Consider the following 22,036-nt stretch of genomic DNA (forward strand, 5'->3'; position numbering starts at 1 on the left):
ACATTGAAGGCATCGCTAGGGCCGCAGCAAGAAAGGTGGGCTCTCTCTACCGTGCTAGAAAACTACTAACACCCGAAAGTATCTTGTACCTCTATAAGGCAACCATTCGACCATGTATGGAGTATTGCTGTCATATTTGGGCTGGTGCATCTGCTACTAGTCTCTCGCTCCTTGACAAGGTTCAAAAGAGAGTTGCAAATCTGATAGGCCCTAAACTGGCATCTAAGCTTCAGCCTCTATCCCATCGACGAAACGTTGCATCCCTCTGCCTGTTCTACAAGTATTTTAATGGTGAATGCTCTAACGAACTGCAAGCACTTGTGCCCCCACGACGTGAACACTCTTGACAAACCCGACAGGCTGCTAAATCCCACCCCCACACTGTAGAGATCCCTAGATGTAAACGATCTTTCTACTCCAGTAGTTTCTTCCCCAAAACCGCTAGGCTTTGGAATTCCATTCCAGGTCCCTGCTTCCCCAACTGTGTTGACGTGCAGAAGTTCAAGTGCAACGTGAACCAACATCTTGCTGCCCAAATCCCTACATAGTAGTTGTTGCCCCTGATAGTAGCCCCCTACACCAAAGTGGCAATGTGCCTTGTTTGGAGTGAAAATGTAATAAAAAACACCAGTTCTCATTAGATTACCAAAGTTAAGCAATGTTGAGCCTGGTGAATAATAAATGGGTAACCATTTGGGAATACCAGGTGCTGTAAGTATGAGGTTGTGGACACCATCCTGCAAAAACCTAACATCATCATTTTCCCTGACCGGGATATGCAAATGACTAGGGATGACATGAAATGGCATGCATCGGTTGGATGGCTGGTTCGATAATGATGAATTGCAAAGTTTACAGATCAGTTATTCTATGAACTCATCTTGAAATAGAAGCACGTTAAATATAAAAAACACGGAAAATATAAAAACATGAAAAATATTTAAAAAAACATGACAAATATTTAAAAAAACATGAAAAATATTTAAAAAAACATGAAAAATATAAAAAACATGGAAAATATAATGTAAAATGGTTTTGTGAATCCACAATACGCATTTAAGAGAGATTACGGATATCATTTGGCAGGATGATGTTACCAACCAGTGCACCATCTATGACGGATCTTTTAATACCAAAGAATCTCCAATGAGTAGGACATCCAGAGAGAATGAAAACGAATGATAACCGGCGTTCAAAGCCACAATTTGCCCATGCATGGAATATTGTCGTCACATCTGGCTGGTGCATCTACTGTTAGTCTCTCACTCTTAGAAAGAGTTGAAAAAAAGTCTCAAATCTAATAAATCACATACTGTTAGCCAAGCTCCAACCTCTGATTGTGTCTGAGTGGGGAAATGAACCTCTGATTGTGTCTGAGTGGGGAAATGAACCTCTGATTGTGTCTGAGTGGGGAAATGAACAAGATATCTGTTCATTTAAACTTTTGTAGCTTAGTACAGTCAGGGAAGCAGGAAGCGGAGGAAATTCCAAAGTCTAGCAGTCTGAGAAATGAAAACTATTAGAGTAGAAAGTTTTCCGGCATCTAAGGATCTCAACAGTAAAGGGGTGGGATTTTGCTGGTTGTCAAGTTAGTAAGGAGTATGTACGTTGAAGGGATTCAAATTTTATGAGTTTATCAGAGCACATTCCATTAAAGTACTTGTAAAATCGGCACAGTGATACGACATTGTGGTGATGGGCGAATTGTGGATTTATAAAGATATAGGATGCTTTTTTTTAAATTTTTTTTTTTTTTTATTACATTTTCACCCCGAACAAGGCACATTGCCACTTTGGTGTAGGGTCTACTATCAGGGGAAACAACTACTGGGGTATTATGTAGGGATTTGGGCAGCAAGATGTTGGTTCACGTTGCACTTGAACTTATGCATGTCAGTACAGTTAGGGAAGCAGGAACTTGGAATGGAATTCCAGAGTCTAGCGGTTCTAGGGAAGAAACTACTGGAGTAGAAAGATCTTTTACATCTAGGGATCTCTACTGCGTGGGGGTGGGATTTTGCAGCTTGTCGGGTCTGTCGAGGGTGTTCACGTCATGGGGGCACAAGTGCTTGCAGTTCATCAGAGCATTCACCATTAAAATACTTGTAGAACAGGCAGAGGAATGCAACATTTCGTCGAGGGGACAGAGGTAGAAGCTTAGATGCCAGTTTAGGGCCTATCAGATTGGCGACTCTCTTTTGAACCTTGTCAAGGAGCGAGAGACTAGCAGCCGATGCACCAGCCCAAATATGACAGCAATACTCCATACATGGGCGAATGGTTGCCTTATAGAGGTACAGGATACTTTCGGGTGTTAGTAGTTTTCTAGCACGGTAGAGAGAGCCCACCTTCCTCGCAGCGGCCCTGGCAATGCCCTCGATGTAATTGTTCCAACTCATGTTTCCTGTGAACGTTAGGCCAAGGAGCTTGAAAGACGTACTCTCAGATAAAGAGTCGTTGGCCATTGCTATGGGTGGTAGAGAAGGTTTCTTGTAGTTATTGAATGAAACCAGTTTAGTCTTGGTGGCATTGAACGTGACCATCCATTTTTGTCCCCATTCCACTACTGATTGGAGGTCATCCTCTAGTGTTTCTGCCATTACTTTAGATATATGTACATTTGTTTTCCTGTCGTGCCTGCTATAGAGTGTGGTGTCATCAGCATATATACCCATCTCAGAGGCAATTTTGTCGGGGAGGTCATTTATGAATATCAGGAATGGTAGAGGTCCAAGGATAGACCCCTGGGGAACTCCCACATTTATATCATAATGGTGTGAATAATTTTCTAGAATGTGAAAGGGACCCCACCATCTTTGCAGCAGCTTTGGCAGTGTCTCCAATGTATTTGTTCCAATTCATGTTGCCTGTGAATGTTAGGTCAAGAAGTTTGAAAGATGGGTTCTCAGGTAGAGTATTATTTATCATGGCAATCATTAGTTAAGAAGGATTTTTGTATTTTGTTAAAGGAAAAAAACTTAGTAGTTATCGTTGAGTTACAGCCTCATTCCACTACTGAGTGGAGGTTTTCTGTCATTGCCTTGGATATGTGTACATTTGGAAATGGGGGGGGGGATGGATACCATATTCACAAACTTTTAAATACATGAAAAATTATTAAAACTTTGAAATTACTTTCTATTCGACAGTTTAAATGCGGTACTCATGCAGAGAGTGATCCGTGCTGAAATAATAACGTTATTATTTTAAAAGCCATTCTTAACATGGTGAGGGGAGGGTGTTTTGTACCTATTCTGTACTTTAACCTTACAATTGAATAAAAAAAAAACATATAAAACTTTAATTAAACGTGGAAATACGATTTTAAAAAAATAGCGCGGATCACTCTCTGCATTAGAACCTTAAATGCTTCTAAATTCCTTTCAAATGCTGAAGATTCAGTTATTTTTTCAACTATTAAAATGTTATATTGAAGCGGTTGGCTCCCAACATGGCTACTAAATTTTATTGACAAGTTTTGTTTGGTTTGAATCATGAAATAATCCAGATTTTTTTTTTTTTAACTATTAATTAAGATTATATTGAAACAATTAGCTCCCAAAATGGCTACTAAATTCTGTTCTGTTTGATTGGTCCAAGCGTCGCTTGGACCAAGCGATGATGGGGCAAATTAAACCATCGTTTTAATTTGTTGTCTGCTTTTTTTGTGGAATTCTTTTTCCTATTTTGTAAATATTAATTTATTTTATCATTCGAGACCGACAATTCAACAGCGACTGCGTTTATTTCATGATGAGTGAAGATGATTTCGTTAAAAAAAAAAAAAGGAGAGAGAGAGAAAGAAAGATAATTCAACTTTTTTTCATAATATTATTAAATCATACCTGTTTTTATCTGACTTTATTTTACGGACAGGATGATCATCAGAACAGTCAGGATCATTTTCAACGCGGCTACACATGCTTTCTGTTTTCACTTTATACACGCAATTTCATTTATTAATTTCCTTTCATTGAAGAGCGACATTTTTTTTTTTTTTGTTGTTAATCGGTTATTTCCCTTTAGCAGGTACTTTAGACGGAAAACATTTCCACGTGACATATTCATATTATGTAATTCTTACGGAGTTTTACTGCAGCACAATATAATAAATAATCAACGCCCGATAAGAATTAATGGTAAAACTGCAATTTAATGGCCTGAATATACTGGGATCAAAAAGAAACAAAAAAAAACTATGTACAAGCGATAAATATTGTTTGATTTTGTTCATATTTACTTGCTTCCCACGAGGACAAGGTCGGTTTTTAATGTGGGGAAAATACAGCTCCAAAAAAGGGACACTTTGGATAGGAACAAAAATAAAAAGTGTCTCAGTCTAGAAAGATTTCGATCCACTGATCGAAGACAGAAAAAAAAAAAATGAAGTGTACTACTGCAGAGTGCAGACTGCAGCTTAGATAAGTAGGTCCCGCAGACGAGCCTCGTTCTAAAAAATCTGAACAGTTGGTCACATGACATGTGGCACTGGTGCTTCTACCATTATTGACCCTTGTTACGTTGACTTATCTTGCCTTTGGTTGCAATTATTTATTTATTTTCACGTGTTCGTTATGTTTATAGTAATAAATGTTCGCAATTTCTTTGAATTGTTTTTAATTTTTTTTTTTTTTTATTTAGCTTAACTTAATTTCACCATTTCGTTTTTTAATAATTTAAATGCTTCTCTACATTAAAAACCGACCTTGTGTCTAACTCTGCCTTCGTGGGGAGGCAAGTAAATAGGAAGTAATATGGCGGCTGAACAACGTTTACCCCAATAAAATAATACGGTACTCATGCAGAGAGTGATCCGTGCTGAAATAATAACGTTATTATTTAAAAAGCTATTCTTAACATGGGGAGGGGAGGGTGTTTTGTACCTATTCGGTACTTTAACCTTAAAATTGAAAAAAAAAACATATCATAAAACTTTAATTAAACGTGCAAATACGATTTGCGTGATCTTATTCTGTACTTTAGCTAGTCACGTTTTAAGAAACTTGCGATATAAAAGAAAAGAAAAGCGGGGGGGGTGTCTTCCGAAAGTCAGCTGGTGACGTTATAAGTAATTGCAAGATAAAATGAAAGCAGGATTGAGGAGTGGGGACTGAAGGAATAATAAAATGATTGAGTCTATGCAATATTTAAGATCAACTTGGTAGATAAATAAACATTTGTGGATGAGAAAAGCGCTAATACATAAATTAAATACTGAAATAAAATGTAGTTATTAATATTTGAATCTAAAGATAATCTTCCAAATGATCTTCCAAATCACATCCTTACATCATTTATAGACATTTATGCTGATGACACTACCATTTATGGTAGCATATCTAAGACAGTAAACGACCAAGTTCTCTCCGATTCTCTCTCCTCTGATCTTGAGCACGTGGTACAATGGGGAAAGGAGTGGTTGGTTACTTTTAATGCATCTAAAACCAAGCTTCTCTCTTTACATCATCAACACTCTAATCCACATCTGGCATCAATTGAAATGAATGGCTCTCGTCTTGAGGAGGCCTCAAGTTTTGACAAGCTTCTGGGCTTGACCGTTACTCCTGATCTTAAATGGAACACGTACATTAAATCTGTTGCCAAGGCCGTTGGAAAAATGGTGGGATCTTTCTATCGATCCAGTAGATATCTCACTGCTGATGCAATTCTCCATCTATATAAGAGCCAGGTACGTCCAAGGATGGAATACTGTTGCCATATCTGGGCAGGAGCTGCTAGAAAGGACTTGTCCTGCCTTGATAGAGTTCAAAATAGACTTTGTAGCCTCGTAGGAGATGTCCTTTTCTCTTCCCTGCAACCTCTATCTCACAGAAGACATGTTGCGATAGAGACATGAAACTTTTAATGCATAAGTTTAGTCATCATAACAATGCAATTTGCAACTCCCTCTCATCTATTTGGCTGAAATATAATAATAGGAAGCATTACATTTGGAATGCCCTTCATATTAAATACTCGTCCAGTAATACTGTACAAATTAAATTTCTTGAGGAGATTTTAATGCATCAAAAACCCAAGCTTCTCCCTTTTCATCATAATTGCTCTGACCCCCCTCATGAATTGGAAGCTGTATCATTATTTTCATGGAAAGTGTTCGACTGAGCTTCAGTCTATGGTCCCCCCTCGTCAAACTTTCAAAAGAAACACTCGTCTAGCTGAAACCACTATCAATAATTCCCCCCACTCTTTATCTGTGTCTAAACCTAAACGTAGATTCCATGAACAAAGCTTTTTTATTAGAACTGCACACCTGTGGAATTGTCTTACATTTTCCTGCTTTCCGGCTGACTACAATATGGTTGTCTTTAAGTCTAACGTAAACAAGTTCTTGATGAGCCGTTCCCATTGTTAACAAATTTACCAAATTAATTACTATATTGTCCAATTTCTACTGTACACTCTTTAACCCTTATCCTCGAGTCGCCTCTTGGCCTTGATAATGTGATGATGCCTGTGTAAAAAAAAAAAAAAAAAAAAAAACGATTTAAAAAATAGCGCGGATCACTCTCTGCATTAGCACCAAAACCCTGAAGAATTTCCGCCATGCGCCCTTATTGTTCTAAGCTAACAACTAGCCACTACTTGTGTTTCAAACTTTAAAAAAAAAAAGAAAAAGAAAAGCGCTTTAAGATAGTAAAAACTCTAATGCTTTTTTCGTTTGTTGTCTTTTTTTTGGAAGGGGGGTGGTGAGCACAGCCACCGAGGTGATGGTTTGAGGCGCCCCTATTATCCCAAAGAGCCAGCTATGTAAACAGTGTTTACATTGCAAAGTGTTTAGTAAACACTTTGCAATATTTTTCAATAATTATTTACAAAAAGTTTTCTTTACAATCAATTTTTATTTTAAATTAAGAAATTATTTTCTAAAATAGTTTGTTTATATATGTTTATATTTTGTTTTAAGTAAAATCAAGAAATCAGTTTTCAAAATATTGTTTATATCCATCTTCATTCAAAAGGGTTACTTTTCGGTAGCTTCATCGGTTTTAACCTAAATTTTCCGAATGTTAGAACGAGGCTCGTCTGTGGGACCTACTTATCTAAGCTGCACCCAAAAACATAAGCACCAAACATTTTTATGGTTTTCGTTCTGTTTTATTTGGGGGGGGGTGTAATTATAGAACTTGTGTGGCTTAACAGGTGCTTCTGCAATTTAATTAACCGTTTTTCCGTAAGTAACACACCGACATTTACCGATTAGAATACCATTTAACATTTTTCGGAGACTTTACTGTTTTCTGTGTACATTGGGGGTGGGGACAAAAATAAACTTAAGGCAAAAAAAAATCCCCCCTCCCCAAAAAAGTGCTATAATGTATTTCTTTTTAATTTTGTTTTAAATAATTTTTTCTTCTACTTTTAAATTGTCCGCCAATGAAAAGAAAATTTAAAATTCTATGTTCTGCAACCAAAAAAAAAATGTCTTTCCGACGTTATCTTCCCCCCACTTGAAGTGCTTTTCTGTTCTTCTCGTTTTATTTCTTTTTCACATAATTTCAAATTGTCTGCGGAAGACTTGTACGTCATGTGAGAAGGCAGTTTGCTCCGTGAAGGCACATTTAACAGCCGTTGTTTATGCTACCGCGCACATGCGTGTAGCATAAACGAAAGCTGTAAAATGGCGGAAAATAGTCCCTGGGTTCAGGGGTTAATACCATGCAAACGGTAAATTTGCGACGAGTTTGATTATCAGATTCGTTGTCAGTGACCTTGAATACCCTTTAAAAACCAAATTAGAGTGGTCGGTGTTTGGTTGTAGCGTAGCAGCACTATATTTACCAAAAAACAACGGAATCATACAAACGGAAGTTAGCAGTTATTGCAACAAATGTACATGCTTAATATTACAAGCGTCTAAATAGAGTCTAACTCGAAACAGTTCCGCATTTACTAACATTTAACAGAAACAACAAGATAAAACAATGTTTATTGCTGGTACATAATTTTTTATCGCCCTATGTTCAGACCACTAAACTGCAGTTTTACTGGATTAACAATTGCAATAATAATGGTTTTAAAACAAAAAACAAGCAGATTTAGTTAAGCAAGATTACTTGTAAAAAGGAGGTGCTTCTACAGAATTTGAACCTGTAGCATCTACTAAGCCCGGCCGGAATAAATCTCGGCAGGAATATTTCAATCACCGCTTCAACGCCCACGCATATGAAGAACCCGTAAGAACACGATGTTGCGACCACAACATACATAAAACAAAAGGAACCATGTTACATTTCCTTGTGTAGAAATACAGTAAACAGGCTTCGAGAAGGCCCGTATATAAAGATTTGCTTGTGAAAAATCAAATCTCCGTCACTGGGAGAAGTTAAAATCCCTCGTTTCTGAAATTATGCGCCATGCACACAACTTTAATTCCCATCATGGAAAGTTACCACATCGAACGAGAATTTAAATCTTTTAAACAATTTTATTTCGAATTACTGCTCTTACGATATAAACACACACACACATGCATTAGCTTACATGATTTATGGACTGTTTTTCTCAGAAAATAGCCGCATTAACCTTAAGCCACGTGTGACACTCTGATCATAAAAAAAATCAATAATTTATAGCCTCATACTATCGTCACAAAATCCTCACTTCTTCGTTATGAACATTCAACACAAAAAAACACTTATTTTGAAACAATTTAAATTCCTGATGTTTATTTCAGGTTGATACAGTGATTTCCTGTTCTTTGTCTCTTTGTCGAGTGTCGTTATTTTCCGGATTTCATTTTTATTTTTTTATGTAAGAATGTTGATTGGTGAAACGTTTCTATTAATCTACGATCCCATTAAATTTACCTTTAATGGTCCCGTGGATACTTTTGACTTCAATAAAGTTGCAACACACGCAACTACAGTCCTAAAAATTGATAAATCTCGATTATAAATCGGTTATCCTACCGAACCACGTTTCCTATAAGTAGTGACTCCACCAAGAGTTCCTACAAAACAAACCAATTTTTGCTAAAATAAAGCTAAAACTTAAAACTTAGGTTAGAGTTATAAAAATAGCTCAGTTCAAATTTAGTAGAAGTACCGAAAATGACTTAAAAAAAAAAAAAGAAATTAATTTGCAAGTTATTATACACCCTTCTCTTCCTACGGAAAGTAAATCTGATACAAAGTCGGTTTGCAGTACGTATGCAGAGGTACAACCGCCCACCCCATCGTTACACCAGTGTGGTTCTGCTGTTCAGAGCACATTTCATTGAGGTACTTGTCAAACAAGTAAAGAGATGCAACATTGTGGTGATGTGACAGTGCTTGAGTTTGGAAGACAGTGTGGAATCTATTAGGTTAGAGTTTTTTAAAAATTTTTTTTAAACTCTCTCCAAAAGGTTGAAACTAGGTGGTTGGTTCACCAGCCAAATGTAACACCAACATGCCATGCATGGTTGGATGTTGGCTTTGTAGCAACATAGGATATTGACAAGCGTGAGAAATTTTCTAACCCAATAGAGGAAGCCCACCTCCTTTGCAGCAGTCTTGTTAGTATCTTCTACATACTCATCTAAGAGGGATAAACTAGTGGTTGATTCACCAGCCCAAATGTGGCAACAATATTCTATACATGGCTGAAAGGTAGCTTTGCAGAGATGTAGGATACTGTCAGTTTTTGAACGTTTTAGTCCTAAGGCTCCAACTCAACATTCCTGTAATGACTTGTTCCCTGTTGATTGTGATATAATGCTGGTCCTGCGCAGTTCTTGGGCAATGTAGACCAACACGTTGTGTCCAGTTTCAGTCACAAAGGAAACCAAGACAAAGAATAGGAAATAACTCCAACTCACTTGTTGTTTGTAACAACAATATTTATTTCTTCATGGGTACAGCCGTGCATGATCTAGGATGTGTTCCATGTTTGTCACAAAATCCCAAACATTATCTCACGAGATCTCAGACATTACCTTGTCTCTTTCGTTACCATTCTCTTTTTTTATAGTCCATTTTTACCCACCAGTGACGTCATTTCATATGCATTTACATCCGATCCATCCTAGACTTTGCTTTCTCTTTTTGAGAAAGTGTTAGTTTATTGCTTGTCGCTTGAGGGAATGCTGATAGGACTGTCCAGGCATCTTTTTTGCAGAATCAGAGTGCTTCTTCTCTGAAGCGCTAACTTTTCAATCCCGCTTTCCGACCCTAGTGTCACATTTCTCACATTGGGAGAGAAATAATGACCATCGGGTGAGAGAAACTTTTTAGCTTGTTAGAGTGAATGTTGATCTGAGTAGATTGACTGTAAAAAAAGGTTAAAATTAGTTGCTATTGATTGGTAAGGTTTCTTATAACTGTTAATGGATAGAAGTTTTGTTTTGGTATGGTTAGAGGTAATTTTCTAAAGAGTCAACCATTGCTTTAGATATGCGTGCATTTGTTTTGTTTGCATGTTGAGAATAGAGTGTAGTGTTATCAGCAAATATACCCATCGCAGACACAATTGCATCAGGAAGGTCTTTATGAAAATCAGGAACAATAAAAGTTGAAGTATCATCCTCATGCACACTTGTTTAAATGTACGGCTATTGTGGACGACCTGAATCTTTCTTTTAGCTAAAAAGGATCTAAGTTAAGAGAGTCGTTCCTAAAGTAAAGCCTCCTATTTTTTAACTCAAAAAGTTGAAGAGCTACAAAGACGGGAGTGATACCATTAAAACAAGTGACTTTTTGTGCCCAAGAATTTATTTTTCTACATAGTTACCATCATTTTCATTGCACTTTTGCGATGAACGGTGGTTGTGCATGGGCATCTAGAGTGCACTTTTCCATATTAGGATCATTCCTAAAGTAAAGCCTCCTATTTTTTAACACAAAATGTTAAAGACCTACAGAGACAGAAGTGGTGCCATTAAAACGAGCAACCTTTTGTGCTCTAGAATTTATTTTTCTGCATAGTCACCATTATTCTCAATGCACTTTTGCCAGGAATTCAATGACATATCTCTACTTCTGATGCACGTCCATTACAGGGGATGCTTTCTTAGAGTCTCATTAATATCTGCAATAGAGACATGAAACTTTTAATGCATAAGTTTAGTCATCATAACAATGCAATTTGCAACTCCCTCTCATCTATTTGGCTGAAATATAATAATAGGAGGCATTACATTTGGAATGCCCTTCATATTAAATACTCGTCCAGTAATACTGTACAAATTAAATTTCTTGAGGAGATTTTAATGCATCAAAAACCCAAGCTTCTCTCTTTTCATCATAATTGCTCTGACCCCCATCATGAATTGGAAGCTGTATCGTTATTTTCGTGGAAAGTGTTCGACTGAGCTTCAGTCTATGGTCCCCCCTCGTCAAACTTTCACAAGAAACACTCATCTAGCTGAAAACACTATCAATAATTCCCACCACTCTTTATCTGCGTCTAAACCTAAACGTAGATTCCATGAACAAAGCGTCTTTCTTAGAACTGCACACCTGTGGAATTGTCTTTCGTTTTCCTGCTTTCCGCCTGACTACGATATGGTTGTGTTCAAGTTTAATGTAAACAAGTTCTTTATTAGCCGTTCCCATTGTTAACAAATTTACCAAATTTCCATTTACTAACGATTACTATATTGTCCAATTTCTACTGTACACTCTTTAATCCTTATCCTCGAGTGGCCTCTTGGCCTTGATAAGTGATGATGCCTATGTAAAAAAAAAAAAAAAAAAAGCACCATGTCTTGAAAAGCTTCTGGAAATGACCTTCCCTTTTGATCTGGAATAGAACAAATATTTACATTAGATTTGAAGGCTACCATGTTTTATTCAACCGGGAAACAGGCCAGCGGAACAGTGTTCCACAGACAGGCAGTTCTGGAAAAGAAGCTTTGTCCATGGAATCTGCGTTTAGATTTAGGCACAGTTAGAGAGTGGGGGAAATCGTATATAGTGGTTGTAGCTAGTCGAGTATTTTTTTGTGAAAGTTTGATAAGGGGGAATCATAGATTGGAGTTCAGTCGAATCGAACTTTGTGGTATAATGCAAGTCCGGTGCAGTTCTAAGAGGTCCATCCTCCCAGGCTTTGCTTTCTCTCTTTGAGAAGGAGTTAGTCAGGTTCATATAGCATAGTTTTTTTGTTTTAAATAAATTATTTTTATATAACTCGCTAAAAGAGTAAACGTTTAAATGTGAATGATGTTTGTCATAATGATTTTGATGGACAAAATGCAAGCATACTGATTGACCGATCCACAGACTTTTATAATTATATAGATTTAAAAGCAGATAAGGACCCTCTGCTAAATGCCCCCCTTCACCACTATCCCAAAATATTTTACCTTTTTTAGGTGATTACATGTAAACACCATAAAAAAAAGCTTTGCTGGAGTAAACTCAATTATTTTAGAATTTAGAATGAAAGATCAGCTTCATGTATTAAGTTAATTTTAAATGGTCACCTTTTTTCGGGATATGATCAAAATTTTTTTTTTTTTTTTTACACAGTGATCACCACTTATCAAGGCCCGGGAGCCACTCAGGGATAAGGGCTATTGCAAGTACATTACGTTAGTGTGGAGATTTGATGAAGTGTTTACTGAAGGGGCGGTTCATTAGGAATTTGTTAACATTGGACTTGAAGACATCCAAGTTGTAGTCAGGTGGGAAGCAGGCAGACGGAACAGAGTTCCACAGGCGTGCAGTTCTAAGAAAGAAGCTTTGTTCATGGAATCCGCGTTTTGATTTAGGCACAGATATAGAGTGGGGAAATTTTTCACAGTGGATTCAGCTAGACAGGTGTTTTTTGTGAAAGATTGGCGAGGGGGGACCAGAGATTGGAGTTCAGACTAGGTTAGAGAGATAAATATTATTCCTTTTTTTTTTTTTTTGAGGGGAGGGGCAATAAAAAAAAAACAACTCTCTTTTAACCCTCTACTAACTCTAAATACAGATAGCAAAAAACAACCCTAACCCTAACCCTACTATTAACCTCCCACAAAGAAAAAGTTTTCTTAATCTTACCACTAATTCTAATTCCGCATGGCAACAGACTCCCTTTAAAAAACCTTCCTTAATCTAATATGTCCACACAGTATGATATAAATGCGTATGTGCATCAAGGTCGATCCTTGGACCTTTATTATTCCTGATATTCATAAATGACCTCCGTGATAAAATTGTCTCCGAGATGGGTATATTTGGGTCCAGAAAAGAGTCGCCAACCTAATAGGCCCCACACTATCAAACAAGCTCTAACCCCTGTCTTATTGCCGCTTTGTTGCATCCCTGTGCCTGTTTTAAAAGTATTTTGATGGAACGTGCTCTAATGAAATAGAACTTGCGTCCTCTTGACATAAATACCCCCAACTAGCCCAACGAAAGGCAAAATACCACCCATTCACCGTAGAGATCGCTACTTACCAAAAAACCTTCTGCTCTAACAATTTTGTCCTCCAACTGCTAGACTTTGGAATTCCCTCCCGGTTTCCTACTTCTCTGAATGCAGAAGTTCAAGTGTAATGTGAACAAGCATCTCTCTATGCTCGACTCTTTACATAGAGTCCTTGTAGATAGGATCTTAAATACTAACCCCTTATATTCAAGTGGCATTGTGCCTTGTTTGAGGTGAATAAGAGTAAAAAATTACTATTAACCTTATGTCCGAGTGGCAACAAAGCAAAAACAGATTTAACACAACAAATAGTTTCCATGCTGTTAAGACATCTATTATCCAACGTATTCCTTATTATTTTCACATGTCGCAATGTTTAATGTTTGTGTGTGCACAAAAGTTACATGCATGCGCAAAAACAAACATGGCGACTAGTGAAAACAATATGGAATACATTGGATAATAAAGGTCTTAACATCATGGAAACTATTTGTCGGCGACAATTCTAAATGTGATATTCCTTCAAAATAGACCCGAATACCCTTAAAAATCAACTTTTTAAAGTTAAGTCTTTAGTTGGTACTCTTGCGCACATTGACCATTAATAATTGCCCTTAGATTGATAAATGAAAAATCATTGGCATAAGAGGGATGTGTGTGTTCTCGTCGAGTGGTTCCAATATGGGGGATTGGTTTTATGCATTAGAAATTGCACACACGTAAGTATACCAAAGAGTTTTCCTGTTAACTTAAAAATTGTTAATGTCGCGTGACAAAAGTGCTGAAGAGAGCTCATCAAAAATAAATAAATAAATAATTGGAAAAGTGCAAATTTCAAGCCAAATTAAAAAAAAAAAACTGCTTGATGATAGCTTGAATTGGATTAAACATATTAATTATGCTGCTTTATGAGGTTAAAGTTAAATGATATAATGCCTCTTTCTTTCTTCACCCCCCCCCGCCTTGACCTTTCAGCAACTGGACGATTATGGTTGAATAAATCCTTCATCTTCTAAGAGTGTTGTTTAATTAATCAAATGTTAAATTAAGAAGATGCTGGCGACTTTTATTACTTGTCTTCAGTTGACAACACACCTACGCATGACAAATGACGACGCCCTCCCCAGAAACGAAGAAACGATTTTAAAATGACGAAAATACAAATAATCAAAGTAATAAATAATTACATAGTATCATTTTTTTTATTATTATTTTCTTATCATTTTGTTCAAGTTAAGGATGCCAAATATGAGGGACATACAGGGGGGGAATATTAGGGGTGCCCAAGCACCTGCCCCTTTTACTCCCGTTTTAAAAGTGCCCTTTTCAGAGGAATTTATTATAGGCCTGTGCCCCACCAAGACACATTAAATACTATAGTTTTGCCATTTTTTTTTCACTTGAGCACCTACCCCGAAAAAGTTCTTTGCACATCACTGTTAAATATTCACCCACTTTTTCATACTTTCTAACCGAGAGATCTTTTTAAGATTCTAACCATCCTTTTAAGTGCAATTATTTGTATCTCTCTTGCACTTGGTTCACTGGGTATGTTTGTGAAGTAGTTTTTGAGACTGTTTTTTCATGAGACTTGTTGCGTCTATAATTGGAAAGATTGAAATCTTACTAAGATTCCAGTTTCTTTTCATATCGTACATAAAACCTTGGTAGATTCCATGAAAAAAGCTTCTTTCTTAGAACTGCACGCCTGTGGAACTGTCTTCCGTTTGCCTGCTTTCCAGCTGACTACAGTTTGATTGTCTTCAAGTCCGACGTAAACAAGTTCTTGATGAACCATCCCCCTAAGTAATCCAATTTACAAAATTTCCACTACTTATGTACACTCATTAACTCTTATCCTCGAGTGGCCCCAGGGCCTTGATAAGTGGTGACTCCTTTGTAAAAAAAAAATAATTTCCCTTGCAGCTCTGTTTAACCCAGCATTATTGGGGGACACTAACTTCTACTAAGGTTGCTTCTTTTTTCTTCTTGTCCCATATCACTATGTCAGGTTTTATTTGATTCTTGCTTATTATCGCCTGTAATTAGGGTTGAACCTTTAATCACCAGAAGACTGCCACACCTTTATCCGCTGCGCCACGCGTCCGTATTAATTGAATTGGGATATTTGTATTATTATAATTTCTCGATTGTATTATTGGTGACTGACATAATACCCGTTATAAATGATTTAATTATATACCATCGACAGTTGTAAACGGTCTATAAAAGGCTCTTATTCTAGACCCACTGGCCTGTCAGCTGTTCGTTTAGTAATGGAGCAGACTTTATAATCTAGGCTGGGTTCGTTAGGTACAAACGATGACAAAGGCATTCCACAAATCAACGATACAAAAACTAAAGACGTTAAGACTTACAACTTAGCCGAACGTTGCCTTTTCAGTGTGTAGTTGTGACCTCCGATCAGGTTGTCAAAGTTTTCCCCTAACAGACCCACCATTCACACCTTCTAACGGATGTGGTTGTAGGTATTTATTTGCTTCCCCACAAGAAGAGACGTTGCGAGCCTATCTTTGTTTTATCGTTATTTCCATGGCAGGTGCTCGTCTGAGCTCCAATCTCTAGTCCCCCCTCGCAAATCTTTTACGAAAAACACCCGTCTAGCTGAAACCACTGTCAAAAATTTTCCCCACTCTTTATCTGTGCCTAAATCAAAACGTAGATTCCATGAACAAAGCTTCTTTCTTAGAACTGCACGCCTGTGGAACTCTGTTCCGTCTGCTTGCTTCCCACGTGACTCCAACCTGGATGTCTTCAAGTCCAATGTAAACAAATTCCTGATGAACCGCCCCTTAAGTAGACATTTTTACTAAACCCCCACACTAACATACTGTACATGCAATAACCCTTATCCCTGAGTGGTTTCCGGGCCTTGATAAGTGGTGATCACCTTGTAAAAAAAAAACACAAAATGACACAAAATTCCCACTACTTACGATTACTATGCTATAATCCCCATTGACTACTGTACACCCATTAATTTTATTCTCGAGTGGCCTCCAGACCTTGATAAGTGGTGAATCCTATGTAAAAAAAAAATAAATAGATAAAGGTCGTTTTTAATGTGGGGGAATTTTTGGAAGTAGGCAAAAATAAAATTCCCTTAGTATAGAAGGGTTTCCCCACTAAGAAAAAATTAACTAGAGTGTAGCATCAGAACAGATCCTACACTCTGATCCTGGCCTATGCCAGATATGTGGCTGTATTTACACGTCTTTTACAGGTTTGTAGAAAGGGGTATTTTAAACTGTGATGATTGAATGGTGGACTCCTACGAACGAGGACGCTAAAAAGCAAATGACCGTAATTGCTTAAACTCTTTTCTTCTCCGCTTCGTTGGAACTTTGCTTTCCTCCTCATTTTCCAAAGTTAACAACTTTTAACATGAAGTGTTAAATCAAAAATTTTTTAACCAATAGAAATATTTTTCAACCCTCATAAAGTAACACCTATACGTGAAAATAATAAGTCAATGCGAAATTGGAAACTCCTTTAAAAGGAGGAGACAGGCAGCTGAGAGATTCAGACCTCACCAGCCGACACAATGAAAAGGAAACCAAGAACCATTCTCTTCAACTATCTAGTGCCCCTCTGAGTGGTAAAAGGAAAAGAACTCCATGACCGACATGTCCAGCTTTTATGCACACATATATACACACTACAAAAACAAAGTTAACGCACACGCATACACAATGCTATGCTGCCAAATACTCAAATACGCACATATTCACACAATGAACATTTTGACTTGTAATTAATATTGACTCAACTTCTTTACCCAAACACATGTTGAAGCATTTACTAATCTGTCATATCTTCTATAAAAGTGAGAATGTGTGTGTGCGCGCGCTCGAGGATACTTCTCAACCTGTATACTCAACGAATTTTTAATTTGTAGGCTTGAAATCTGTTATATAGGTCATTCAAACATGGGAAACCTTTTTAATCGGTTTTCACCTGAAAAAAGGGCTTCTAAGAGTTAAAATTGAAAAATTGATAAGTGGGAGGCCACCGGATTTTTATGTTTTCACCTGTTTCATGACTGCGCATGACTTATGAAATATGACAGCTTTCTTATGTTAAGTATTAGGTGGTTTGAAAAGATTCTTTAAAAGTCATGTCCTGCTGGTGTAATGGTTAACGTATTTGACTAACTATCTCTAGGTTTTGGTTTCGATTTCAGCTCGAGTACTTTTTTTTACTTACAAGAAGTGAACTGTTTAGAAAAACGTAATACTCGCATGCACACGTCTCAGTTTTTTTCGTTTTTTTTTTTTTTTTCTTCTTTATTTCATTTTTAAAAGAATTTTAATGTTACGTTTAATACCGGGCAAATTTATAAAAGTGAGAATGTGTGTGTGTGTGTGTGTGTGTGTGTTTGTTTGTGATGACACTTCTCAACCTATATACTCTACGAATTTTTAATATACAAACTTGAAACTTGATATATAGGATATCCAGACATGTGGAAAACTTTTTAATCATTTTTCATCTGGAAAAAAACGGGCAGCTAAGGAGTAAAAATTGAAAAATTGGTACTTGGGGATCATCGGATTTTTTATCTCTTTGTCAACTGTTTCACGAGATTTGAAAACACTTTTTAAAGGTCATAGCAAGCTAGTCTAATGGTTATCGTACTTGACTCACTGCCTTTGGGTTTTGGTTTCAAGTATTTTTTTTTTTTTTTTTTACTTACAAGAAGTGAACTGTGTAGAAAAAAAACATGATACTCGTACATATCTCAGGTTTTCGTTATTTTTTAATTTATTTTTTTTTAAGAATTTAACGGTATATTTAATCCCGGGCAACGCCGGGTACATTTTCTTAAATTTACTTATATATATTATTATTATTTTTTTTTTTTATATATATATATATTAGTATAAATAGTAACCGTATTATTCTACATTTTTTTTATTGGGCAAGTGGTATTATCCACTGGAGAGCCATGTATTTAATAGTTGTCCTGTTTTTAAATCTCTGAAACAGCTACATGGTAAGAAGCTGATGATCCCCGTTTTCAAAATTTTAGTTAAGGTTTTCTTTTTTCACCTTATATAGTTAAATTCTATTTTACAATTGAAGACTTTTGAGAAATCGGCTTATGCAAATTCTAAGTTTATTTCTATTTAATAATTTTAGTTAATGCTTTTTTTTTCATCTTTATATATCGAATTCTCTTTTGTAATTATAAACATTTCAGAAGTCAGATTATGTAGGTGCTAAGTCTGCGATAGGTTAATGTTAGTTTCTTTTTTGAGTGTGGGGAATTTAAACTTCTTTATTTTTATTTTTACATTTTTTTTACTCAAAACTTCTTTAGACTATACACATATATATATATATATATATATATATATATATATATATATATATATATATATATGTGTGTGTGTGTGTGTGTGTGTGTGTGTGTGTGTGTGTGTGTGTGTGTAATGTTATGACCCTTTAAGCTGTGATCATAGCATAGTATCTGTTAACTGTGGCAAGTGGGGTCAATGGTCAAAACATTATTATTATTGTTATTGTATTCTTATTAATTGATTTGAGCGATGGATGGTCGCTGGATCAGTTATTATGATTAGAAGAATAAACAATTAAATTGGGGAAGAAATGATTGACGTGTGAATCACAAAAGGAATGTGAAAATAGAAAATAGATGTAAACATTATTTTGGGGGTTTGAATAAACAAATAACTAGTTGTGGACATTAGGTTGGTCTGAGACACATAATTAGGTGACGTAAGAGAACACGTGATGTAGTTAGTTTTGGAGATTCAGAGAGTTGAGGATTGACCACCAGAGTAGACAGACGTCTAGACAGGGGTAGACAGACGGCTAGGGAGCGAGCTGTAAGAATAGAACATGTAGACGAACTGCAGATCCTGTGAAAACCATTTGAGACAACTGTAATAAATTTATATTATAAAAATATAAAGAGTTTTTTTATGGTTTCACAAATAAGAACAGATGTCTCAATTGGATGGTACTGATCGTTTCATGGCGGGAAGATACAGAAGAACTCTTCAAGAAAGAAAGGTATGAAGCATATATTATTCTTCTCACATATGAACTGTAAAAATATCCCGTGCGATAAGTCTGATACAACATGATTCAGTTTACACGTCAATATCATGTCCTCCTGGCTAAACAACATACATACGATTTATACGTTTATTATCTGTCTGTAAAAAGAACAATATCTTACATCCACTAAATAACACATGACACGTTTTAATATATCATCTCCTCCAATATAAACCAATATACAACATATATATAACATATATATAACACACACACACACACACACACATATATATATATATATATATATATGAACTATGTTTCTTGCTTTATTGCAGATCATAATGTTTTTAATAACTTCAATCATATTAATCATAAAAAATTGAAATTTTGCACATTGAAGATAAGCTACGAAGAAGATAAGCTACCAAAATATTTTTCAAATCTATATGATATTTCAAAAGTTATAGGTATTTATGTTTTTTGCTGCCATTTCCACTGTTCCTCGAGTTTTGCAGGTTTGTAAAAATACAGTTTAAAGGTAATAAAACCATAAATACAGTTTAAAGGCAATAAAACCATAAATACAGTTTAAAGGTAATAAAACCATAAATACAGTTTAAAGGTAATAAAACCATGAATACAGTTTAAAGTTAATAAAACCATAAATACAGTTTAAAGTTAATAAAACCATAAATACAGTTTAAAGGTAATAAAACCATAAATACAGTTTAAAGTTAATAAAACCATAAATACAGTTTAAAGGTAATAAAACCATGAATACAGTTTAAAGGTAATAAAACCATAAATACAGTTTAAAGGTAATAAAACCATAAATACAGTTTAAAGGTAATAAAACCATAAATACAGTTTAAAGGTAATAAAACCATAAATACAGTTTAAAGTTAATAAAACCATAAATACAGTTTAAAGGTAATAAAACCATAAATACAGTTTAAAGGTAATAAAACCATAAATTCAGTTTAAAGGTAATAAAACCATAAATACAGTTTAAAGTTAATAAAACCATAAATACAGTTTAAAGATAATAAAACCATAAATACAGTTTAAAGGTAATAAAACCATAAATACAGTTTAAAGGTAATAACACCATAAATGCAGTTTAAAGGTAATAAAACCATAAATACAGTTTAAAGGTAATAAAACCATAAATACAGTTTAAAGGTAATAAAACCATAAATACAATTTAAAGGTAATAAAACCATAAATACAGTTTAAAGTTAATAAAACCATAAATACAGTTTAAAGGTAATAAAACCATAAATACAGTTTAAAGGTAATGCAACCATAAATTCAGTTTAAAGGTAATAAAACCATGAATACAGTTTAAAGTTAATAAAACCATAAATACAGTTTAAAGGTAATAAAACCATAAATACAGTTTAAAGGTAATAAAACTATAAATACAGTTTAAAGGTAATAAAACCATAAATACAGTTTAAAGTTAATAAAACCATAAATACAGTTTTAAGTTAATAAAACCATAAATACAGTTTAAAGGTAATAAAACCATAAATACAGTTTAAAGGTAATAAAACCATAAATACAGTTTAAAGGTAATAAAACCATAAATACAGTTTAAAGGTAATAAAACCATGAATACAGTTTAAAGTTAATAAAACTATAATTTTGCTTATCAAACTTATTTTATTCAATAAATTAAATCGTAAGTAACAATATCAATGAAATGTAAGAAAGAATTCACCAGACATATAACACAAAACCAAATCATTTATCAACATAGCACTCATTCCTTGTCAATTTGGATTTGAGACGGTGTGATGGTACTTGCAACTTTAACAATTTTATTCCAGAAAGCGTCTTTTGATGTAAATCGTTGTCCTCCTTCATAAACCTCCCTCTTCAAAATTAACCAGAACTGCTCAAGTGGGTTTAAGTCAGGGGAACAAGATGGCCAAATCATGAAAGTCTCACCTTTGATCCCTAGAGATGCGAGGAAGGAAGTCGTAGCCTTTGCTGCATGAGATGGAGCATTGTCGTGCATAAAAATCAGCTGACGTCGACAAAGTAAAGGCATAGACTTCGTGGCTTAGTGGGAGATGCCCTTTTCTCTACCCTGCAACCTCTCTCCCACAGAAGAGACGTTGCGAGCCTATCCTTGTTTTATCGTTATTTCCATGACAGGTGCTCGTCTGAACTCCAATCTCTGGTCCCCCCTCGCCAATCTTTCACGAAAAACACCCGTCTAGCTGAATCCACTGTGAAAAATTTCCCCCACTCTTTATCTGTGCCTAAATCAAAACGTGGATTCCAAACCTTTGGTTCGAGAGGCTGACGCAGAGAAGACAAAGCTAGTGGCTACGTTTACTGTTGCTTGCATTAATCTTTCGTAGGTTGCTTGTCATTATTATATATACATATATATGTATATATATATATATATATATATATATATATATATATGTATATATATATATATATATATACTCTTCAGAATAAAATTATATAACAATCAACTGGTATGGAAACCTTCGATTATAAGTCTTACAAAATATTATTGGCAATAATATTCTATAAGTACTATCCCACCTAAATAAAAATTGCTCGACATACAAGATAGAGCAAATAAATCAAATTTTAGTCATTCAAT

At 35.5% G+C, this 22,036-nt stretch overlaps 1 protein-coding gene across 3 annotated transcripts in view; it reads right to left on the reverse strand.

Moving 5' to 3' along the window:
• LOC145277525 (cytoplasmic tRNA 2-thiolation protein 2-like) overlaps positions 1–22,036 on the reverse strand; it is a 179,222-nt gene that overhangs the window by 94,945 nt on the left and 62,241 nt on the right. The window contains exon 1 of one of the 3 annotated variants that reach the window (XM_080128967.1): positions 3,846–3,998. The exons of the other annotated variants lie outside the window; for them this stretch is intronic. Within the exon in view, the coding sequence (XP_079985093.1) occupies positions 3,846–3,922 (77 nt within the window). The 5' untranslated portion in view covers positions 3,923–3,998. Of the gene's footprint in view, positions 1–3,845; positions 3,999–22,036 lie in introns of those variants that run through there. 3 annotated transcript variants of the gene reach the window in all.

This window comes from Euprymna scolopes, chromosome 6 (assembly GCF_053919585.1).
Source record: "Euprymna scolopes isolate OS-2025 chromosome 6, ASM5391958v1, whole genome shotgun sequence".
In the NCBI taxonomy this organism is placed as follows: domain Eukaryota; kingdom Metazoa; phylum Mollusca; class Cephalopoda; order Sepiida; family Sepiolidae; genus Euprymna; species Euprymna scolopes.